General features: G+C 43.8%; 1 protein-coding gene across 1 annotated transcript in view; it reads left to right on the forward strand.

Annotated features, from left to right (window-relative positions):
• The window catches only part of LOC126355847 (CD151 antigen-like), a 110,440-nt gene that overhangs the window by 80,241 nt on the left and 9,298 nt on the right, over positions 1 to 20,901 (forward strand). The window contains exon 4 of the mRNA XM_050006312.1: positions 18,252 to 18,425. Coding sequence (XP_049862269.1) covers positions 18,252 to 18,425 — 174 coding nt within the window. The remainder of the gene's footprint in view (positions 1 to 18,251; positions 18,426 to 20,901) is intronic.

The raw sequence follows: 20,901 nt of genomic DNA on the forward strand, positions 1-20,901 counted from the left end.
GCTTGTTCGCCCAATGCTTGAATACTGCTCAGCAGTGTGGGATCCGCACCAGGTAGGGTTGATAGAAGAGATAGAGAAGATCCAACGGAGAGCAGCGCGCTTCGTTACAGGATCATTTAGTAATTGCGAAAGCGTTACGGAGATGATAGATAAACTCCAGTGGAAGACTCTGCAGGAGAGACGCTCAGTAGCTCGGTACGGGCTTTTGTTAAAGTTTCGAGAACATACCTTCACCGAAGAGTCAAGCAGTATATTGCTCCCTCCTACGTATATCTCGCGAAGAGACCATGAGGATAAAATCAGAGAGATTAGAGCCCACACAGAAGCATACCGACAATCCTTCTTTCCACGTACAATACGAGACTGGAATAGAAGGGAGAACCGATAGAGGTACTCAGGGTACCCTCCGCCACACACCGTCAGGTGGCTTGCGGAGTACGGATGTAGATGTAGATGTAGAAGGATGAACGACTTTTCCCATATCTCATTCAGACGTGATGGTGTTATTCGGTCACCTCTCTTTCTTTACAGATGTCGGACGGCCCAAGGTGAACAGACTGGTCAAACAGGACAGGCGGCAAACTGTGGCGGAACTAACGTCAGACTTTAATGTTGGGCAGAGTACAAGTGTGTCTGAACATACAGTGCACCGAACACTCCTAGCTACGGCGTCTGCAGACGACGACCCATGCCAATGTTAACACCACGACACCGGCTGCTACGACTGAAATGGGCACGTGACCTTTGGCACTGGACGCTGGCGACGTGGCAGGGTGTTGCATGGTCTGATGAATCCCACATCTTCTAGGGAAGATCTCCTTGAAACCTATACCGTGGCAACTGGTAATGGCTCCATTGTGCTCTGGGCAACATTCACGTGGGCGTACATGGGTCTAGTGGAGCTCGCTCAAAGCACCATGACTGCCAAGGAGTATCGTACACTGATTCCAGACCATATACGTCCCTTCATGACAATCAGTGGCATTTTTCAACAAGATAATGCGTTATGTTACAAGGCCAGGAGTGTGATGGAGTGGCTCAATGAACATAGTGGCGAGTTGCAGTTGATGTCTTCGGCCCCCAACTCGACAGATCTGAATTTGATCAAACACATCTGGGATGTGATTGAACATGGCGCCAGAGCTCATCACCCCCAGGCCTGAATTTACAGGAGTTAGGTGACTTGCGTGTTCAGTGACCTACGGCCTCATTGCTCCCATGCCACGACGCGTCACCGCTGTTATCCGGGCCGAAGGTGAACCTACTGGCTATTAGGTAGGGCGTCATAATGTTCTGATTGATTAACGTATTATTCCTGGCCTCCCCGTGGGCTTGTCCTCCATCAGAGTTGTAGGAAGAGGGACGAATTTGGTCCAATATGGATATATTTCCATACTGCTTCTAAATGGATTGACGTGACGGCCTACTGTGCTAGCTTAAGGGCTGGTGACTTTACCAGGACGGCAGGTGATTTCCAGCACTTGGAGGGAAGAAAATTTTGAAAAGTCCAGTCAGTAGTCAGCATTTTGTAGGGGACCGCTGTTCTTGGAAGCTGGGAGTGACCAATCACACTGCTTGCATTTTACTCCCAAGTTTGTTTAGATGAAAGGGATGGGCATTAAAACAATTTCATCGAGCTGTTTGTAGCTGCTGACATGGAGGAATCTACTCCATACATTCACAAGTGTAGGACGCAAGCGACGAGGCAGTTGATGTTTTAAGAGTGTGCATAAACACGGTTGTTCATAAGTACCTCTGCGGTTTCAGAAGACCACAGAAGAAAAACTACAAGACATGCAGAAAATCACAAGTATCAGCGGATAAAACATCTCTCCAAGTTTTTAACCCATATTACAGGTGCTCAATATGGACATAGTTTGTAATGCAGCGAATGTCAATAGTTGCGTGCGATCCATCCCAGTCGCTGCTGCTGCCCGGGAAGGTGCAGCATCAACAACCCACTTGGGGAAGTTGTTGATTGGGTTGAAAGCCTCTTCGGATTTGGTGCTGGCTACTGATGTCAACGTAATAGAATATTTCGGTGATCCAACTGTCTGCCATCTTCAGGAGGATGCAGCTGCCGCTGTGTACCGCTGAAAACTGGAGCCATGACTGCAAGTCGTCTTCGTATGTAGGCGCCGCCCCTCACAGTTGCTGTCCTCGAAGGCTGAACTGGTGGCGCCTCCCTTCGTAGTTCACTGGTGGCAACGATGTATCACACTCAGAGACTGTTTACTAACACTGCGGTTAGAAGCACCTAAGAACGCTCTGTTTCAATGCTGGACAATGCAGGGTTGCACGTCCCGCTAAGAGAAAAGCCACTCTATTATTATCTGCCAACCTAATACCAATTGCCTCTTTATAAACACCGTTCTAAAAACCGGGAGTATTGGCAACAATCACTGTCTCATCAAATTTCATGCTGTGTCTCTTGTTTAAGCAATGATCTGCTACCATCAATTTTTTTCGGAGGTGCATTTATCCCGGAGGTGTATGAAGAGGAGCATAGGTCTGACCTTTATTCCTTATCCTGGGAACACATCGTTTAAGAATGGGAGAATTTTAAAGAGTTTTAACATTAAGAGTGTGTTCAGTCCACCTTCCAAGACTAGGGCACTATTCGACTCTGTAAAAGATGATATGGGGTTTAGGAAGCCTGGCATATATAAACTTCCATGTCATTGTGAGAAGAAGCTAGGCATATATAAACTTCCGCGTAATTGTGAGAAGACTTAACATCAGCCGTTCGATTCGCACAGTTCAGGACAGTAGCGTGGAAAATCACCACGATACGAGACTACAACAGCTGGAAAAATTGGCGCTAACAGAGCATTCCTTAAACGAGGGGCGCAGGATAAAATTTAAAGACTCTGTTATAGTTGCTAACACTTCTGGATTTTGGAACAACGTTCACAAAGAGGCAATTGAAATTACACTACTGGCCATTAAAATTGCTACACCACGAAGACGACGTGCTACAGACGAGAAACTTAACCGAGAGGAAGAAGATGCTGTGCTATGCAAAAGATTACCTTTCCAGAGCATTCACACAAGGTTGGCGCCGCTGGCGACACCTACAACGTGCTGACACGAGGAAACTTTCCAACCAATTTCTCATACACAAACAGCAGTTGACCGGCGTTGCCTGGTGAAACGCTGTTGTGATGCCTCGTGTAAGGAGGAGAAATGCGTACCATCACGTTTCCGACTTTGATGAAGGTCGGATTGTAGCCTATCGCGATTGCGGTTTATCCTATCGCGACATTGCTGCTCGCGTTGGTCGAGATCCAATGACTGTTAGCAGAATATGGAATCGGTGGGTTCAGGAGCGTAATACGGAACGCCGTGCTGGATCCCAACGGCCTCGTATCACTAACAGTCGAGATGACAGGCATCTTATCCGCATGTTTGTAACGGTTCGTGCAGCCACGTCTCGATCCCTGAGTCAACAGATGGGGACGTTTGCAAGACTACAGCCATCTGCACGAACAGTTCGACGACGTTTGCAGCAGCGTGGACTATCAGCTCGGAGACCGTGGCTGCGGTTACCCTTCACGCTGCATCACAGACAGGAGCGCCTGCGATGGTGTGCTCAATGATGAACCTGGGTGCACGAATGGCAACATGTCATTTTTTCGGATGAATCCATGTTCTGTTTACAGCATCATGATGATCGCATCCTTGTTTGCCGACATCGCGGTGAACGCACATTGGAAACGTGTATTCGTCATCGCCATATTGGCGTATCACCCGACTTGATGGTATGGGGTGCCATTGGTTACACATCTCGGTCACCTGTTGTTCGCATTGACGGCACTTTGAACAGTGAACGTTACATTTTCAGATGTGTCACTAGCCGTGGCTCTACCTTTCGTTCGACCCCTGCAAAACCCTACATTTCAGCAGGAGATTGCACGACCGCATGTCGCAGGTAGGTCCTATACGGGCCTTCTGGATACATAAAATGTTGGACTGCTGCCCTGGGCAGCACATTCTCCAGATCTCTCACTAATTGAAAACGTCTGATCAATGGTAACCGAGCAACTGGCTCGTGGCAATACGCCAGTCACTACTCTTGATGAACTGTGGTATCGTGTTGAAGCTGCATGGGCAGCTGTACCTGTACACGCCATCCAAGCTCTGTTTGACTCAATGCCCAGGCGTATCAAGGCCGTTATTACGGCCAGAGGTGGTTGTTCTGGGTACTGATTTCTCAGGATCTATGCACCCAAATTGCGTGAAAATGTAATCACAAACATATATGTATATATAAAATATGAATACCCGTTTATCATCTGTATTTCTTCTTGGTGTAGCAATTTTAATGGCCAGTAGCGTAGTTTGGCAGACAGTTTGATTAATACAGACCATGGCTTTCCTCTTAGCGGGACGTGCAACCCTGTACTATCCCCCCTGAAAACAGAACGTTCTTCGATGCGGCCAGCCCGAGTGTATGAAAAAAGTCTTTGAGTGCGATATACCGTTACCGCCAGTGTTCTACTGGTGGGCGCCACCAGCCCAATCTTCGAGGACAGCGCACGCACCGCGTGTGGTAAGGAAAATTAAATGATCGTATGGCATTGTTGGCCGGAAGGCCCCATGCGGGGAAGTTTGGCCGCCGTATTGCAGGTCCTTTTTAGTTGACGCCACTTCAGCGACTTGCGAGTCAATGATGATGAAATGATGATGAAGAACACACCCTGTACCACAGAAATAATATTGAAGAAGCTATCATATTCTCTTTACAAAATATGAGACCAGACGCTCGATTATGAAGCACGAGCTTCATTCGGTCTGCCTCCCGTAACAATGAACATGCTGTTTTGGCTCTGAGCACTATGGGACTTAACTTCAGAGGCCATCAGTCCCTAGAAATTAGAACTACTTAAACCTAACTAACCTAAGTACATCACACACATCCATGCCTGAGGCAGGATTCGAACCTGCGACCGTAGCGGTCTCGCGGTTCCAGACTGTAGCGCCTAGAACCGCTCGGCCACCCCGGCCGGCAACATGCTGTTTTTTACGCTGGATTTAAAAAAAAAAGTAGAAAAATTCCTACTCGTGTGTGCCGTGCCGACTTCCTTTGCATGTGTAATAACAAAACAAAAGATTGCCTTTTTATAAGTATATCTTCTGCTGTTTATCGAAATAATAAAGTAAGCCGATATGCCCTTTTGTTACCTGGAAAGATGTATGTATTACTCACAACGTATGTAATTTACGTAATTATAAAATACACTTTAATTGCCACTCATGCACGCTGAATAGAATACGAAAAGAACCAGAAGTCCAGACTTCAAGAAAGGTTTGAAACGGATCTAGAATGGACGGGCGCAGCGAACAAAACGATCAAAAAGAACGGGACCGAGGCTGAAACGATCGACCGACGTGCCGATGTGGGAACGAGATCAACCGTTTCCCGTTCCCGATAACTACAAGTAGAAAGCCACACCGAAGTGAACTATGAAAGACCGTTCCTTAGAATTCGTTCCATCGCTCCGTCCGTTCATCTTGGTGAACTGTTCCTGTGGACCCCTTAGTTCGCTAACTACCCACGACGTGGAGGCTTGGTATCTGGTTTTGTCATTTTCTGGTACTGTGATTCAGCGAGAGAGCACCTGTTTAGTTGGCTGAAAATTCATAGCAGAGCGTGGTGCTGTAACTAGCTGGAGGTGACGTTTAATGAACGTGGCTGACTTGGTGAGCTCAAATGGAAGACTGCAAATTACGTTTCTTTGTATGGAAACCGAAAAGTTTGATTTGAGTAAGATCCTGGTGGACAACAAGCGAGGTCAGTGTCCTACGCTAGAGTAACTATGACGCCGACGTTACGACCATCTTTTCAGTTGTCCTCTTCAGGTTTCCTTTTTTGTGCTTCAGCCCTTTTGACTTTGAGGTATTTGCTTGTTCTGTTTTTGACAAGGTTCTCAGCGTGAGCTGCGACAGGCTGGGTAATGACTATTTGCGGTGTATGTTTCCAGAGTCGGATCTGGTAGTCTTTCTGCAAATGATTAGCTTGCTGCAGATTATATATTAGTTCTATAAGAAGTAATGGGAATTTAACCGCATCTCGTACAAAGCGAGACTGCCGACCGTTACTATGAGTGATTTAATTGTGTACCTGTCCAGAAGCTTAATCTGGGTCCGCAACAGACGTTTCCTAGTAGGTCTCCGGAACAATACGTAACGTAATCTGTCTTTCACGCCGCTCTTCGCTAAAGCCGTCGGCCCATGGACCGTGCATCCGAACGTTGAGCGTGCCGAGTTTCTGACGTCACAGCGTGGAACAGCACGTTCGGGAGTCTTTCCGAACGTGCAGAGCAGTATCTGGCCTGTCAGATATACTGAGCGTGCGTCTGAGCGTTGACCAATGAGATGGCACAACGCCACCTACGTCACACGCACGCCGTCTCCCTTCAGTACAGAGCTGTGAGGCGCCATATTGGCATTAATTTCAAGCCTATACGTATGTATGCCGTTTCTGGGTACTAGAAAATTGAGAATCACTAGAAAAACAGTTGTTAACTGTGTGATTCGTTCCAATAAAATAATGAGAAACATCATATTTGTGGCAAAAGAATTATTTTAACTTGCGTATTATGAGAGTAGGCTATTTGAAGGCAGCGACACACTGAAGATCCACCCAAAACGCATTGTTCTTGGTACAATTTGTTATAATTAAATTTCAGTTAGTAACACATCTACGATTAAGGTTTTCAGCAAGTGGTAACATTCTATGATTGAGTTTCAGTTGTGTGTTCTTGGCTTAGTGAAATGGGTAGCGTAATATTTTTTGTTATGTAAATGTAAGTTCACCTTTTTTGAGGGGTGACTTTGTTCTATTGGCTTAATCTACAGGACAGCTTGCTACTTGTATAAAGATATTTTGCTCCTTTTTCTTTTACGCTTCGCAATTCACATGTTGGAAAGATTCTGCTACTGGGTAGGAACAGTGATCAAGTTTGGGGTTTTACTAAAATGTGGGAATGATGAAATAATGTTTATCTTATGTGGAGAAGTATTGCAAATTTGTATCGCACTGTTTGTAATGGAACTTTTATAAGCCTGTGTCCTTATTGATTGGACATGGTACTTTCCTCTTCGTGGACGATGGAGGAAATGTGCGTTTTAATAGGGCTAACGTGGGAATTTTACGCCCGCCCGTTGAGTAAACAGTGTGATTTACGAACTAGAAACATCCCGCAGCTGCCGCTGGAGTGCGCTGTGATCGCGTATACCACGTTGGGGCCCACGTACCGTGTGCACAAGTCGCATCGTTCCTGAGCGTCCAGCTGCGCGTTGAACTCGGCACGCTCAGAGTTCACGTTCGACAGCACGGACCGTGTGACGACGGCTCAAGAGTGCGGGGTTTGTCTGTAGCCGAGAGAAGTACTTTGCGTGACGCCACGAGAACTCTGAGGACGAGAAGAAATGAACATCCGGAAATACTCACCAAAATTATCATCAAATGCACAGGAAGAAAAATCGGATTTCATTAAGGCAAAGGTACAAATAGGCTTTAGAAGTGAGTATAATACATTGGACCATTTGCATATCGTGAACGGAACCGTAGAACAAAGCAATGAATACGAGTTACCGCTTAAGAAACAGGATTGCTTCAACCTCCGTTAGCCCAACGACGTACGTATCCGTGTGCATTCGTCGTGCATCAAGTGCTAACGAGCTATATACGCGAAAGGAGCTGAACATGCCAGCATTGCTGACGTCGGATGTACGGGGTGTTAAAAAGTCTCTCCGCAGTGCCATATGGTTGTTAGTCACGCGTGCCGTAAGCCGCAATGAATATACCGAAATGTAACTCAGTGAAATACGAGTTATTAATTTATTGAATATTCATTTTTACTTACAGATGTTCGCATTAACTGTTGAAAGGGTCCCTCCTGTTGTTGAATGCACAATTCAATTCGTCTAAGCATGTTTCCAAACACAAGCTGTAACCTTCCTTCCGTAACAGAAGCAGTGAAAGTGGATATTGCAGTTATCAATTCATCGATGGATTTTGGTCGGTTTTTATAGACAGTTGAAAAAGTCAGGTGGTGTTAGGTCAGGCGATCGTGGAGGCCAAAGTCCCTGTGAAATTACGCGATCACCAAAAACATCAGCAAGCAGAGACATTGAAACGCGAGCTGTATGCGCGGTTGCACCATCTTGTTGAAAATAACCGTTCAGAATTTCACTTAATACAAGTTCGCCTATAAATCGGTACAGAATATCACTTCAGTATCGTTGTGCATTTATAGTTTCGTTCATTGAAAAATATGGGTCCCACAATCCGACGTCTAGAAACTGCAATTCAGACCCCTATTTTCACAGAACGAAGTGGTCCCTCATGAGTACACAATGGATTTGCAGTACTCCACATACGAGAATTTTGCGAGTTCCTGTATCCGGATAAATGAAACCACTCCTTCTCAGTGAAAAAATTTCATTAAGAACATGCCTTCCATTTTGTTGAACGAAATTTTTGAACCATTGACAATAATGCATTCTCTTGCCATGTTCAGTATTTTTCAGTTCTTGGACGACTGTCACTTTGGGAAAAGTTCTAATTTTTTCCTTACAGCTGTGTGGGCACTTCTGACACTAATATCGATTTCCTGAGCGAGTTTTCCTACTGACTTGTTCGGACTCATGGACATTTTATCGGTAATATCGGGTAATTTATCCTCAGACAAAACGCTAGGACGACCATTTCTCGGTGCATCTGTCACTGAACCCGTACTTCGAAATTTGTTAATCAAATTTCGCAGAGTATCCCAATGTGGGAGTGTTGTCTCCGGGAAAACTGAATTAAATGTTTGACGAACTGAAACTGTGTATTTATTACCAGCTTCGAACACCTGTTCGACTAAAAAGACACGTTCATCAATGGTTGGCATTCTAACAGTGACACAAACGAAACAAACGAACAAAGGAACTAAAGTTACACGTTCATGTCAAGAGGTAACGTCACACACCAACGATAGTACTGGCGCTGGCTGAGATAAACGAAACAGTAGCGAGAGTCCACTTGAAGGGAAGCTACCCAGGCAGGCGAACAATAATACGGCACACACAGCTAACAATCATACGGCACTGCGGAGAGACTTCTTGAACACCCCGTATATGTTTTGCAGTTTTCTTAGTAAATGCACGCTATAAAACAGACGGCATCCGTAGACCGTAGCTATGCAGGTCGATATCTCTTCCACTACTTGCGTGAAAGAAGAAAAACTGCACAAGGTAGAGTTCCCATGAACAGGAAAGGTACGCCGAAATTTGAAGCCAAACTGCAACGAGGTGCGATAGAATTTACGTCGACAGTCACTGTGGTGGCTTTGAAGTGGCATGACAAAGAGACTTACCTCAATTAACGACGTGCCACATACCTGGAATAAAATCAGGTGAACCGCCAAATTAATACCGAAAAATTTTAACCAAAATACATGGTGTTTATAAATGAACATCGGGATTTTAACGCTTTATAATATTTATTATATTAAACTTACTGTTATAAATGATATGTCAAATGAAAGAGCAACTCAGTTTTGCCAAGAACCTTATAAATGTTCAATGTGAGCACCATTTGTCACACGGCACACAGCAAGTCTATAGCCTAGTTCTTCCCAAATGTTAAGTGTGTCTTGTAGCAACAGCTGCTTCATTCCGGTTTCTTAATTCAGGGAGGTCTGCTGGTAGCGGAGACACGTACACACGATCCTTGATGAAGCCCCAAAGGAAAAAAATCCCATGGCGTTAGATCGGGTGAACGTGGGGGCCATTCTAAGGAAGCCCTGTCATTGGGCCCCTTGTTGCCTGTCCAGCGTTTAAGTTGAACCAATCGCGTACTTCGCTATGCCAGTAAACATTTATAAGGTTCTCGGTAGAACTGTTGAGTTGAACTTTCATTTGACATCTCATTTATAACTGTAAGTTTAATGTAATACGTATTATAAAGCGTTAAAACCTCGATATTCATTTGTAAACACCCTGTATATGTTGGATTGCAAAGTCTTTGGATGCAATGGACAAATAAGATATGCTGCTTAGCTCAATAGATTGTGTTCGCAAATTACCGAAATGGTACGAAAAACTCTTTTTTCACTCCTTAAAAATGTGCGCGCAGTGGACAAGATATGCTAATTAGCTCAATGAATTGTGTTCGGAAATTACCAAAATAGTATAAAAAACTCATTTTCAGTCCTTAAAAATGTGCGCGCTAAATTAGCACATTATTTGCAAGGTGCATACCGGAAAGAATACTTCGGTCACCGAATTTCATCTCAGCCTCATTTGGAGAGTCTGAAAAATACCACCAAGAAAGGAAAGCATCAGATGGTCGTGGATCGGATGAGGAAAATGCAGTGCGACTTTCAGGAAGACACTTTCGAAGTCCCGTTCAGTCGTCAGTAAAATAACATGGACCAGTAAGGAGATGTAACATATGCAGCAAGAACAAAACAAGAAAAGAATCGCGTTGTAGCTGTAACAAAATGTAATGCGGGACTTCGGAATGTGTCTTGCACCTCGGGACTTGGGACTGTGTCTTGCACCTAGCTTCGAAATACACTTTATGACCAAAAAAGAAAGACGCAGCACGAAGGAATTATCCGAATGGAACAGGAATCGGTAAATATGATGTAATCATACAGACGAACAAATTACTACAATTCCAGAGGAACTGGTTTATTTATTCAAAAAAAGAGCTTCACAAATTGAAATTGTTAAGGCCTTCGTCGCCAATTGTTGACAAACTGCCTATTTGCTTCTGTCTCGGGTTCTTCGGCCGACGTTCGTCTGATGATTTTACTGACGTTTCGCCAGCACGAGAGGCTGGCATTGTCAAAGCTTCACCCTCCATTGCCGGTGGTGAACTGGAGCCCAGCTCGCGGCTTCACAAATGGAGCAAGTCAATAAATAATGCGCTCATCCACCTCTGGCCGTTATGCAAGCAGTTAGTCGGCTTGGCACTGATTGGCGGACTTCTTGGGTGTCCTCCTGAGGGATATTGTGCCAAATTCTGTTCAATTTGCATGTTAGATGGTCAAAATCACGAGCTGGTTGCAGGGCCCTGCCCATAATGCTCCAAACGTTCTCCACTGGAGAACGATCCAATGGCCCTGCTGGTCAAGATAGAATCTGGTAAGAACGAAGACAAGTAGTAGGAACTCTCGCCGTACATGGGCGGGCATTATCTTGCTGAAATGTAATCTGTGACCGTACGGGTTGAGTGGGAATCCACATGTGGTGTAGATGACGAAATAAAATGCAATCTCTCTCATCAACTCGCCGAAAATCAAAGCTCTAAACTGTTCACAATTTCTATGTCAGCTCGGAGTCCCTACATGCTACTGCAGGAAAAGATTTACCTGCACACATTACACAGCACAGACACTTCAATGAGCGCCCATAAATGTGATTGGATATACAAGTCTGACTATGTTTCGTCTATGGGGCGTCAACTCATATTCGACGCAATGTACTCAATGTTCCACAGATGTATCTCATATAAATGCAGGCAGGATTTGTTATGCAAACATCACCTTTTCTTTTTTTGTCTTTTTTTTAAGGTTTCACAAATTCGGATTTATTTCCAATAAGAACGTAGAAAAATGTACAGTCACAGTTCACAATAAATTTCAGTACCTGACCGAGTTTTTTACGATGATGGAGGCGTCTGAATAAACCACAATTAATTAAGTTATATTTAGAAAACAGTTAAAGTTCCATAATATCTCAAACTATAAATTACACTACGACTACACACTGAAACGTTCTTAATGCAGCTTGTATCACACGCATCCCGAAAAATAGCAACTCCACCGGATTCCGAAAAAATTCTATTTCCGAAAGTAGGAACTCTGAATAACTCAGACACGCGAACTAGCGGCTATTTCACCGCTCGTAAGATAAAACTCTATCGAAACAGAGATTAGCACAGCCTGACCGCCTCCAATGGCGTCCAAACACCGAATTCCATTTAAAATGTCGCTTTTCACCCAGGAAACCTCGGTGAAGCACCACTGAAGTCAATTAAACTACTGAACGTGAAAATTGCTGATATTCTTAATTTTAAATATTCTTAATTTTAATCTTTCATATACATATGATACATCAAATCACGGAGAAATTTTCCGATAAATATTTTGCTGTTATCAGTATTCTTTTATCTGCCATGGTTGATTAATAAATAATAATTGCTATGGTTTTTCTCCATTTTCAGATTTATAAGTATAAATAATAACAATATACGGTATCTAAGGTTTACAGTACTGTCGCAACTTTTAATGTTCCTCTATTTGTTTAGCATGAAAAGCACTTTTTAATTGCGCAAAATCTACTGTTCGGCCTCTCAGTTAAATACACGAACAACTTCAGTAAATTTACTATCACATTCCGATGCAGTTCTACGAGATGTATCCATAGACACCTCGTTTATTTCAGTCGCATTCTGCGATGCCGAGATATCCACTTTTACAGTTCATAAATTATTTACAACATTTAACAGACAATAATTTAAACTAATGCGGATATCGAAGACAGGTCTTCACACTCATAAACGTTCATCTTTTCCGCTTCAAATGAGCCTACTGGCTCTACAGTGATATATATGGTTCGGTATTTATTAATTTTGGGGTTTAATCTTGCACTGGAGGCGAAAAGCGGCTTGAGAAATGAGCAGCCATTGTGCTGCCCAACGTACGGGTTTTCCCAGTCATGTGGTCACCTTATCGTCCGGTGGAAGTCCAGAGACAACCCCATCTGTGGTGCATAGTGTGAAACTGGCTCTCCGATTACTCCTTTCAAGTTGAATTCAGCTGTCAACACGAATATGAACCAATCTTAGCCACCAGCTGTGCGTCTGCAGTCACGTGTTTGTGACTGAATAAAGTGTCTCTTCCCTATACAACAGACTGTCGTATTACAAAGCCCAGGATGGCTTGCTATAAAGGGCAATAAAATGGGGCCTACGATATGATTGACGTACCACTACGTCGTAAGGGTGTTACCGATAACAACCGTAAGGTTCCTGCTACAACAAGAAATGACACCACCAACAATCAGTCCTGGTTGTCAGGCCATATAGGGTCCGACACTCACGTTGGTGTCCCACCGCTATCTTGGGCATCTCCAGGCACGTCTTCGGCCTGGAGTTTCATTGACTGGAATAGAATTGTCTTCAGTGATGAGTCCCGCTTCGAACTGAGCCCTGATGACGGCAAAAAAGTGTCTGGGGAGGCTCCAGATAGTGGTGGGATAGAAACATGGCTGTTGTCCACCATACAGCCCGACAACCAGGAGTGCTGTCTGGGGTGACATTTCATTTTATAGCACTTTGGTTGTCATCCGCGCCATCCCTACGTCACAGCGGTACGTCGATAATACTCTAGGCCCGTTTTTCTGTCCTTCATAGCAAGCCATCCTGGGCTTCCATTTCAGCAAGGTAATGCCCGCCCGGTCATGACGAGAATTTCTACTGCTTGTCTTCCTGCTTACCAAACCCTACCTTGTCCAGCAAGATCGGAGTATCCATCCCTAATTGAGAACGTTTGGGGCGATATGGGGAGGGTCCTCCAACCACCTCCGGATTTTGACGATCTGACGCACCAGGCGGGCAGAATTTGGCACGATATCCCTCACGAGGACATCCTATAGCTCTGTCGATCAGAAACAAGCCAAATAACTGTTTGCGTGAGGGCTAGAGGCGGACCAACCCATTACTGGCTTGCTCAATTGTCGAAGCTCTTTCGCTTGAATAAATCATCCAATTTTTCTGCAACTGAATTAATCTGTTTGTCTGACCAGTACATCACATCTACCGATATCCGTCCCATTCGGATGATTCCTTTGTGGTGTGTCGTTTTTTTCTCTTAGAGTGCATATTATTTTTTCAACATCGAAGGAAGAATTCCACAATTTCTACACCAACGCAACATTTCATTCTCAAATAGCTAGGCCTTGAAGAGATCAATTGTTTGACACTTCGTCTGCACATATAACGACAGCTATTCGTGAAGTATTTCAATTTTCTCTCAGATCAGTAATTATGTTTTTCTTAATTACCCCGATTCCTTTCAAGTAGTCAAATATTTATTTTTCATAACAGATCAGTTTGATATGCATTTTGTCTATTTTGACAAAATATTGACACAGTTTATCTCTCAAATCATTAATTAATTCTTTCTTATTATCTTGGTAACTTTCAAACAATTAAATTTTTATGTACGAAACTAGATCTCACGCTGGTCAGTTTGCTGCTCTTAGTTTTGATATGGAAATTTCGGACAAAAACTCATTGCGCAATTTCTAGAGAGTCTTATTTTCGCTCCTACGTAATTACAGTGGCCTCGCGTGTTGCATGTAGAAGGGTAGTTCAGAATGTAACGACCTATCTGCCTAATGCGCATTTCCACGGTGCACAGTCCAAGGACGAACTGTTTCCTCGACATCTTGTCTCATCGTTGTGTGAGAAGCAGTCGAAACATGTTGTCACCGTACATGCTGTGAATGCTTAATACGACTGTTTGATAGAAAGTGAAGCTGAATATGCGTTATTCGATTTCTGATTGCTCAGAAGTTGAAAACTGTAGGAAGTTACCGTCAACCAAAGAACGTATATAGTGAAACAGTAATAAACTAATAAAATGTGAAAAAGATGGTGTGAAATAGTCATGAACGAACAAACTTGACTCGGATTTCAGTTATTCATCGCGGATGTTTTGAACTCTCAAGTGAACGACGAAATCGTGTAACACTTTTTAACAACACTTTTTAATAAAGGTCAAAGAGTTTCTGGCCTGAAAACGTCTTGGAAACGACGCCGGGATGAAAATACAATGAACAAGTGGTCTAATAGTCGCAGCAGCTGACTACGACACGGGAATTCGAGCATCGATATCATAATTTCCTTTAAGTAACGATGGTAATTATATACAAAAGTAAAGTAAGACTCAATGGTTTTTTTGTTATCATACATTTCTTCCATTTATTATACCAAATGGCCATATTTTTCTGCGATTACAAACATAATGCCCAAATTAAAATCCCTTGCAAATAATTTCCTGTTTGAAACCCAATCACTACAAGCTAGGAATAACGTCGGACACATGCTCGTATACCCAAATATGAGAAACTGCAGAGCAGTGTGTGTTGCTAAAAATCTTTTTAATATCCAAGAAGCTCTAACAGTATCTACAATTTGCGTTTGGAGAGAGGGAGATAAGTAAAGTCAATATTCTGTTCCCGACACATGAATGAAATCCAATAGTTTCAGTACAAGGCCTTCGGTAAATCAATTTCATCAGCTGGAACAGCGTCTTAAGTGTTAATATCCAATGGAACTTTTTGGGCTCTGAAAAATGTATTTTCATGGAAATTCGCAATGGTCTCAGAAACCAGCGGTTGACGAGTTTCAACTGGTGAACTCCTAAATAAGTCATTAGTAATAAACAAATTTTCCACTTACTTGTTTGTTTATTGTTCAGCAAGTTTCTCCTATGATAATGAGATCAAAAAAAGTTTTATTTCATTAATAAAATGTAAAAGAATCGTATTTTTAAGAAATGAAAATTAAATCAATACCAAAATATCTGCAGTCAGTCGGTAGGAAAACTGCTTGCATGCAGATGTTTATATATTTCAGTTAACATTCATAAGTTGCAGTTAAACTTATAACATAATTTTCGCATTAAAAAATTAAACTACATGTGGTGCTATGAATACGTTGTGCTATAATGGTCTTGTGAACCGTGCACGGAACACTGATCCTGGCATAATTAAAGACAAAGCTCAAAACCTCTACAGACAAAACGGACACACAATAGGCACGGACTACAGCACTCACCACCCACTGTGAACCTCCCCACAGAAAACTCAAGCAGATGCAGGAAAAGCAGTTTCTGGCAGCAGGCAAAAGGAAGCCCTCCTAGCCAAGAGCGCCCATATTCGGGGCCCTGAAGGGAGGGGGGGGGGGGGGGGGTGCGGAGCCCTTCTCCATATCTCTCATGGAAAGAAAAAAACATAGTGTTTTTCTTTTAGAAAATGATTTAAAAGTTGGTATGAAGCAGGTTTTTGGTAGTGTTGCAAATGAAAATTTATTATTGTGGCTAGTTAGAAGTCGGCTTTCGTTTCCCAAAATATTAAAAATACTTCATACCCTGCCGGTTTCCCCCCCCCCCCCCTCAGCCCAACAAACTATCGTGTGGGTGCACTTGCTTTGAGCCCAAGTGGCCCATGAATGTCTCACCCTCTCTCGGCGATACATGGCACAATTCTTAACACTGTAATGAAAATGTGGAGACCAAAAACGTACGTAAATATGCTGTAGTAATCACTACGTCACTGTTTTTTTTTTTGTAGTGGACACTCATGCACGTCGGAAATGACGGCGCCAAATAAAATATAAATCAGATAATAGTCTCCGCAGACTTGAAAATGATGTCTCACAAATCTTCTAAAACAGTAGCTGACAGTAAAATGTTAAGTTCAAACACTTTACATGTAAATTAAAGGTGGAAGATGGGAGAAAGGAAAGGGATTATTCATGTCAGCTACATCGGGACATTACACGGAATCGGCAGCGACGATTGAAAATGCCTGCCGGACGAGATTCGAACCCGGGATTCCCTGGTTACTTTTTTTCATTTTCTTTGTTACTGTTCGTTGCATTTGGTCGTGTCGGACGTCAAATCACCACCGGTTGAAGTTTATCGTTGATCCCTTCACTCAGTTTTCTTTATTATAGAGAACAGCTCTCTGAGCGGGTATGCTGAGCTACCGTACCGGGAACTTGCTAAGCAGGCGCGTCAACCACTGCGCCACCCGGACACAGTTTTTATCGCAACTTCTCAGACTACTCCGGCACACTTCACGTCCGAGTCACAGTCCCACTGAGCACCACCTGTCCGCAGCCCCTGTCCATATTCTCCATGCTCGCTACTCTGAGATTCCCGCAGGGGGTTGGACGTATTTGTGCACCCGCACTGAAGAAGGTGAAGCCACTGCCCATCTAGGCGGATCAGTTATATGAATACGTACATGTCCGAAAGAACAGACACCACACATTCATATAATTCCTGCACTTTTCCTAATCAAACGAAAGATATAAATTCTTTCCAGTACTTAATTCTATGGGCTGGAAGAAGAATATACTCCGTAGTTCCATTTAAAAAGTTTAAAACTATCATCACATAGTACCGGCTCTTCTGTGCCTCCCATCCTCCACGCGGATCCTCTACGACCTGATTCCTTTCCCCCATCTGCTCCTTTTCCTCGAACATATCCTCATACTCTACACCTCCCGCCGACTTGATCCCCCTCACCACCTGGTTGCTCCTCTCCTCTCCTCTCCCTCTACCGCACCTTCACTGTTGCGTCCCCCCTACCCTCCACTTCTACAACCTACATCTCCTCTCCCAAGGTGGCTTCCATCAACTCCCGCTCCTGGATGATGCCCTCTCTCCCTCCATTTATCCCTCCTATCGACTCTGATCCTGACTCCCCCCCTCCTTTCCTCTGTCCTTTCCCTGGGGTCCCTCTACCCCCCTTTCCATCCTGTTTTTTCCCACCTACCCTCTCTCTGCCGCCCTCCCCCCCCCCCCATTCCCCTCCTCTGCCTTTCCCCAGTCCCTCTCATGGCTGCCCTGCCCCCTCCCCCCTCCTATGAGTCCTCATCCTCTGTCAGCTCCTTCCCCCCTCCCCCCACTTCGATTTCCCTCTCCTTCCCCCTTTTCTTTCCCATCATCTGCCCTCGGCTGTGGTGTGTCATATTTGTGCCAACCTTTTAGTGCAGTGTTCAACTGAGTGTTCAGTGTTTGTGTGTCTTTTCCAAAGTGTTGGGAACAAAAATCATGCTGTCGCTGAGTGTGATTTTTATATCTCTTGTGAACAGAAACCAGACTGTCGCCGTGTTTTTTAATTGTCTGTCTATATTTTACCTGTCTGCTTCCTGTATATTTTATTAGCATCGCCAACCGTTTGTTTTACGTTCCACAATTTTCCGCCATTTTACCATTTAAGTCACCGATTTTATCGCCTCCTTTTATTATTTATTATCTTCATTTTTTACAACAAATTCTGTAGGCTGAAGAGCGGCATACTAAGCTGCAACCAGCCCGCCCCCTTCAGGGGGGAACCGCATCTCAATAAAGGCTCTTCTGTCTGGATGCTCGTATGATATTATGAATTTTGTTTCTAAACCCGCAGCCGTCTTCCTCCTACAGCACTCGATTAATTTTTGGTTGTTTCAGTACACCTACTTGCTGCTGCTCATTTTCCTGCTCGAGGCGATGGTCGGTGTCCTGGCGTACGTGTACGAGAGCAGAGTGCACGACGAGCTATCGGCGAATCTGAACAGCACGTTTATTCAGTCGTACAACGTCGACACGGACAAAACAGCAGCCATTGATCAGATGCAGCAACAGGTGAGGCTGTAAACTAGTGAGAGAAACTAGTACAATGTTGATGTGGTAACTAGCCCTTGGTTACCGTAAGTGTCTGCCTTAAAAATAAAATTCAGATAAAGAGTATTGTGATCCAGATTTAATATTACATTGAGTACTTAAAAACAATTGTAAACATCCTGAGATGCTTTTTGTCACAATTGGCCAAACCACTATTTCACTATCTATGACGACACTTAAATCATGAAGCCCCAGAGTAGAAATCAGCGTATCAGTCTTATGAAGAAACTTGCTCAGTGCTTTGCTAGCTGAGACATTCACTCTCAACTTATATGCTGCACCAGACTAACAGACATTTATTCAACATATCTGTAAAAATAAATACGACAACTAACAATTTCATTCACGGTCTAGCGCGCTGATTCCCGAGCGGGAAGGCGTGCCGGTCGCCGGTACGAATCTGCAGGGCAGATTAGCGTGGAGGCCCGGTGCTCCGGCCAGCCTGCGGACGGTTTTTAGGCGGTTTTCCATCTACTTCGGCGAATGCGGGCTGATTCCCCCTACTCCACCTCAGTTACACTGTGTCGGCGGTTGCTGCGCAAACACCATTTCCATGTACCCGTACACCATTATTTCACCACGCAGAGTTCTGGGGTTACACTCGCCTGCTATGAGACGTTCCCGCAGGGAGGGGGGGTTCCACTGGGGGCGAACCGCACGATAACGCTGGGTTCGGTGGGGGGCGGCGGTGGGGTGGGTGGACTGCTGTGTCCTGCTGTGGGGTTGTGAACCACTGAGGGCTACGGCGGGACAAAGCCTCTTCGTCGTTTCTAGGTCCCCAGTTTAATACACATAGATACATACAAAGCTATGATGAATATTCTGTTATTATTCTGTGACAATTTGTGGTCGTTATCGTAACGCAACAAGAATTAATAAATCTTAGAGGACATGACACATATTTTCACGTGTTTTTCCACACAAGTCATATATATTAAAACATTTAGCCAATTTTATTACCATATTGAGCCACCATCTGCAACTACATTTTCCTTCGAAACCTTTATTTTTAATACAGGCTCGTACTGCCGCGAGCTGTCCTGCATGTAATTTGACGTAGCGTTTATCGTCGTTTATCGTCGTTGATTGATGTGCTGTGGTAGCCAGTTGAAACCCAGCTATTACGAGTTACCTGTTATTTAGTAATTATCGACGTGACACAGCTTCATATAGGGGGAGTCGGGTTGGATTCCCGATTCTGCCATGGACTTTTCTTTAGTGGGAGGACCGGACACAGCCTCCAAAGGCCAACTGAGGAGCTACCTGATTGAGAGCTGTCGGCTCAAAGGTCGAGATATTGACAACGGCCGATAGTGCAGTGTGCTCATTCCGTGCCCCTCCAAGTACATCTGGAAACGAATGACTGAGGATGACATAGAGGGCGGTCGACAATCACGTGGTCTTAAGGGCTTTTTCTAGTAATAATTATTTTGGCAGGTTCTAGAAATTTCTGTGAAATCTGGTTTCTCAGGATAGAGCGGATCAGGTTGTGGAAAGGGGCGAAGGTCAATTACTTTCAGTTATACAAGAAGACATACAACTTTATTCCTCAATCCAATGCACAGTTTTCTCATTAAAAAATAAATTCACTGGTGAGGGCCCAAGTAACTTCTTCAGAATAAGTTTAAATGATTGCTTTTAAAACATCAGGATTTAGAGTAACGGCTGAAAGCCTTACTTAAGTAGAATTACAATATATTCTCGGCTAAAGGCCCAGATAATGTTTCAGATCAGCTAAGGCAATTCTTTAAAAGCCAAGCATTTACAAATTCCGGCTAAAGGCCATGTTAAGGAACATTAAAGTTAATTCTTCGGCTGAAGCCCAATTAAAAAAAATTCTTTACATAATAAAAGAGAGACTTTAAAGATAAGCTTTTACACAGTCCAACAGAAAAACATCTTAAGAAAATTTGAAACGTCTTGTCAGCTGAAGGCCTGAACAACTACTCAAGAATAATTAAAGACATCCTTATGATAAACATTTACAGAACACGGCTGAAGGCCGTTTCAAGAATTCAAGATAATTAAAGAGAAACCTTACAGACAAGGATTTACATATTAAAGCCACAGATTATGAAACAGACGGAGCTGAAGGCCTAAATACAGAGCAACAAGAATTTTAAATGAAACACGGCTAAAGGCCTAATCTTAAACATGTTATGAAGTCTGGGTGAAGGCCATATACTAAACATAAAACATACAATATTAATACACGGCTGAAGGTACCTGCGACCAAAATATAATGACAATCACAAACAACAAACAGTGGTTCTCGGAACTATTCCGAGGGTCGGCCTGGGGTGGAAACTCTTAACAAAAGTGTAGGTGAGGCAGGCAGCCAAGCATAACACTAAACAATCTGGTTGCAGCCCGACCTACGGACGGCTGACGAACCAACCAGCCACCAAATCAATTCCCTTCCACCCGACCAACAGCA

Source organism: Schistocerca gregaria, chromosome 3, assembly GCF_023897955.1.
Source record: "Schistocerca gregaria isolate iqSchGreg1 chromosome 3, iqSchGreg1.2, whole genome shotgun sequence".
NCBI classification, from domain to species: domain Eukaryota; kingdom Metazoa; phylum Arthropoda; class Insecta; order Orthoptera; family Acrididae; genus Schistocerca; species Schistocerca gregaria.